Source organism: Onychomys torridus, chromosome 12 (genome assembly GCF_903995425.1).
Source record: "Onychomys torridus chromosome 12, mOncTor1.1, whole genome shotgun sequence".
NCBI lineage: Eukaryota > Metazoa > Chordata > Mammalia > Rodentia > Cricetidae > Onychomys > Onychomys torridus.
This window is the reverse complement of record NC_050454.1, coordinates 66308069-66310722: the sequence shown is the minus strand read 5'-3', so window position 1 is coordinate 66310722 and position 2654 is coordinate 66308069. Positions and strand designations below refer to the sequence as shown.

The 2654-nt window shown below is 34.6% G+C and overlaps 1 protein-coding gene across 1 annotated transcript; it reads right to left on the bottom strand.

The window, feature by feature from the left end:
- Nucleotides 1-1782: 1782 nt before the first annotated feature.
- LOC118593821 (keratin-associated protein 20-2-like) lies at nt 1783-1938 on the bottom strand. The gene has a single exon (XM_036203415.1). It carries the CDS (start codon nt 1936-1938, stop codon nt 1783-1785), a length of 156 nt encoding a protein of 51 aa, XP_036059308.1.
- Nucleotides 1939-2654: the final 716 nt, after the last annotated feature.

Genomic DNA, 2654 nt, shown 5'->3' with positions numbered 1-2654 from the left:
AAGAAGAGTTACTAAGGTTGGTGGATGGAATACAGGAAAAGAGGGATCACTAACAGTAAGAACCCTACAGAAATGTGATATATGTGATATGGAATGCTGTTTGCCACTGTATAAGCTTCCATATATAAATATATATACTCAATATATTATACATGCATACTTATATTAATATTTTATATATACACACATGCATTTTTATATATACATGCTTTTATATTTACACACACACACAACACACACACACACACACACACACACACACTGGTGATAGGGATAGACCAGGTATAATTGCTGGCAATGCATGACTACAACTAAACAATGTTTTCCAGACACAGAAGGCAGTTCTTCAGATGAACTCATTCACAGAAGTTGAATGTGTGCACAAGACCTATGCAAGCTCAAGCCAGATAAAGTCCCAACATGGAGTTGGGAGGTGGTTATGAATTTCTGCTTTAGCTAAGGAATGGTTACCATTTGGTATCTGACAGTATGTGAGGAGTCAGCTTCGATGAGGATGTGGCCCTAAGTAGGTCAACCACACTCCAGGTGATGATTACCCATCCTAGAGGATATAGGCATCCTCAATTGGACTAGACTAGTTTAAGAAAAAAAAAGATGACACAAGTTTGTTGGACATAAAGTGGGGAAGTCTGAGAAGAGATGGGGAAAGACATTAATTTCATCCAAATATATTATATGAAGTTTTCCAAGAACTAGTAACAAAAGGGAATATGTAGTGGAAAAGATTCTTTTCTTATTCTCATAAATGATTGGATGTGACTGCAAAAGCAAAAGCAACAGAAAGAAAATAGAAACATCTGCTTGAACCCATCTAAGAGGTTTGACAAAGCAGGGCAATCTATACACTACTCTATACAAAGAATGGGAATTCAATGACCAAAAGATATGTGGAATATCTACAAATAAACTGATGATATAATTATTAGAGAATTGGTTTTTTTTCATTTTTCAAAAGAAAATCTACAGATGACCAAGGGTAAATTTTCAAAATTATAATTCAAAGTTACAATGGGATTATTCTCTATAGTTGTTAATAAATTGGACATTAGAAAGAAAATGGGTGCTAGAGTACATATGAAGTCAAGGGAAGCCTCTACACAGTGAGGATGTCTGTTGTGACAGTCATAGAAGGTGTTTTGGATACTCTTCTCAAGATATTTAGAGAACAAATGTGATAGTTTTCAAAGTTGAACTAACAAACAAAATGATTTGTTTTCAGAGAAATATCTATCAAATTCATTGTGACTTCATAATAGCAAAAATATGAAGATAATAAAATGTCTACCAATAGAAGAATGTTTAAAGAGAACATTTCCGTTTCCTCTCTTTCTTTCTTTCTTTCTTTCTTTCTTTCTTTCTTTCTTTCTTTCTTTCTTTCTTTCTTTTCTTTCTCTTCTTAATTCCTCTCCCATTTATACACGATCACACATATGTAACCAATCAGATATAAATGCATAAACTTACATTCCACATTTAGTGAGATGATAGGAAAACAATATTTCAAGGAAATAGTTTATTTAAAAGCATATATTTTCATAGAGTGGGGAAGGAGTCAAATAGATCACATTTTACAAGGGATTATGGTGACAATGAGTAACTTGTCTGTAAATATTCATGCATTCAAATTGAAAATAGGGAATTGGGTGGTCATGTTGTGTTTCGTTTGTTTTTCCTTAAATAGGTAATCATGAAGTTGGAATTTATGAAGATTTAAGAACCTCTGAAATCAAGAAAGTTGGAGTGAGCAGCTACAGAATTTCCTCAGTAGAAGCCACAGGACCAGTACCTTCTACAGCATAGTGGGCGGCAACAGCCATAACCATAGCCACCATAGCCACCATAGCCACAGCCATAGCCATAACCTAGGCCACCATAGCCATAGCCCAGGCCTCCATAGTATCCTCCATAGTAACACATGATGTCAGGAGTGAGTGGACTGTTCAGAGAAGATAAGCAGTAGGTTCCTTGAGTCTGGCTGCCACCCTCTGCCAAGGGCCTTTTATACACCTGGGTTGTTGATGGGAAAACCACAGGCATTGCAGCATCACACATCTGCACAGTGCTTCAGAAAACATCATGAGTTCCAGGATTTACTGGACAGACAAGGCTGCATAACTGAGATAATTGTACTCCTAAATCAGGATCCCAAGTCAAATCATGGAGCTCTAATGTGAAATCCTGGTCCCACTTTCAAGACTGCCTCATTCTATATTTAACTTATTAAATATTTATAAATGTACTCTGTGATACAATTCAAATAATAAAATATTTTTGTATTTTTAATATTTATTTATTTTTTGATTCTCTACAGGGAGTCTTTATTGTTTTGCTAATGTAGGATAAATGTTATCTTGAAGAATATATTTTCTGAATCTTGTGTATGTTATTGGTAACTCAGTGGCTGTGTACATCCTACATAAGCATGGTTCAGATTTATTCTGAACTCAATGATTTCATGTATGTATTATTTTTAAATCTGCAGAAAATTAATGACTATTTTACAATTACAAATTATATATATTGCTTCAAGCTTCTGTTTGTCATCTCACATGTAAGTGCTACAGATATATTTGTGAAATAAACCATGTTTTCCTTACCTGCTCCCTTCCTATTTTTTTTATTCTAAAGAAGGT

Excerpts from the sequence above, each read along its gene's own strand:
- LOC118593821 (XM_036203415.1), bottom strand. The coding sequence starts at position 1,938 with ATGTGTTACTATGGAGGATACTATGGAGGCCTGGGCTATGGCTATGGT.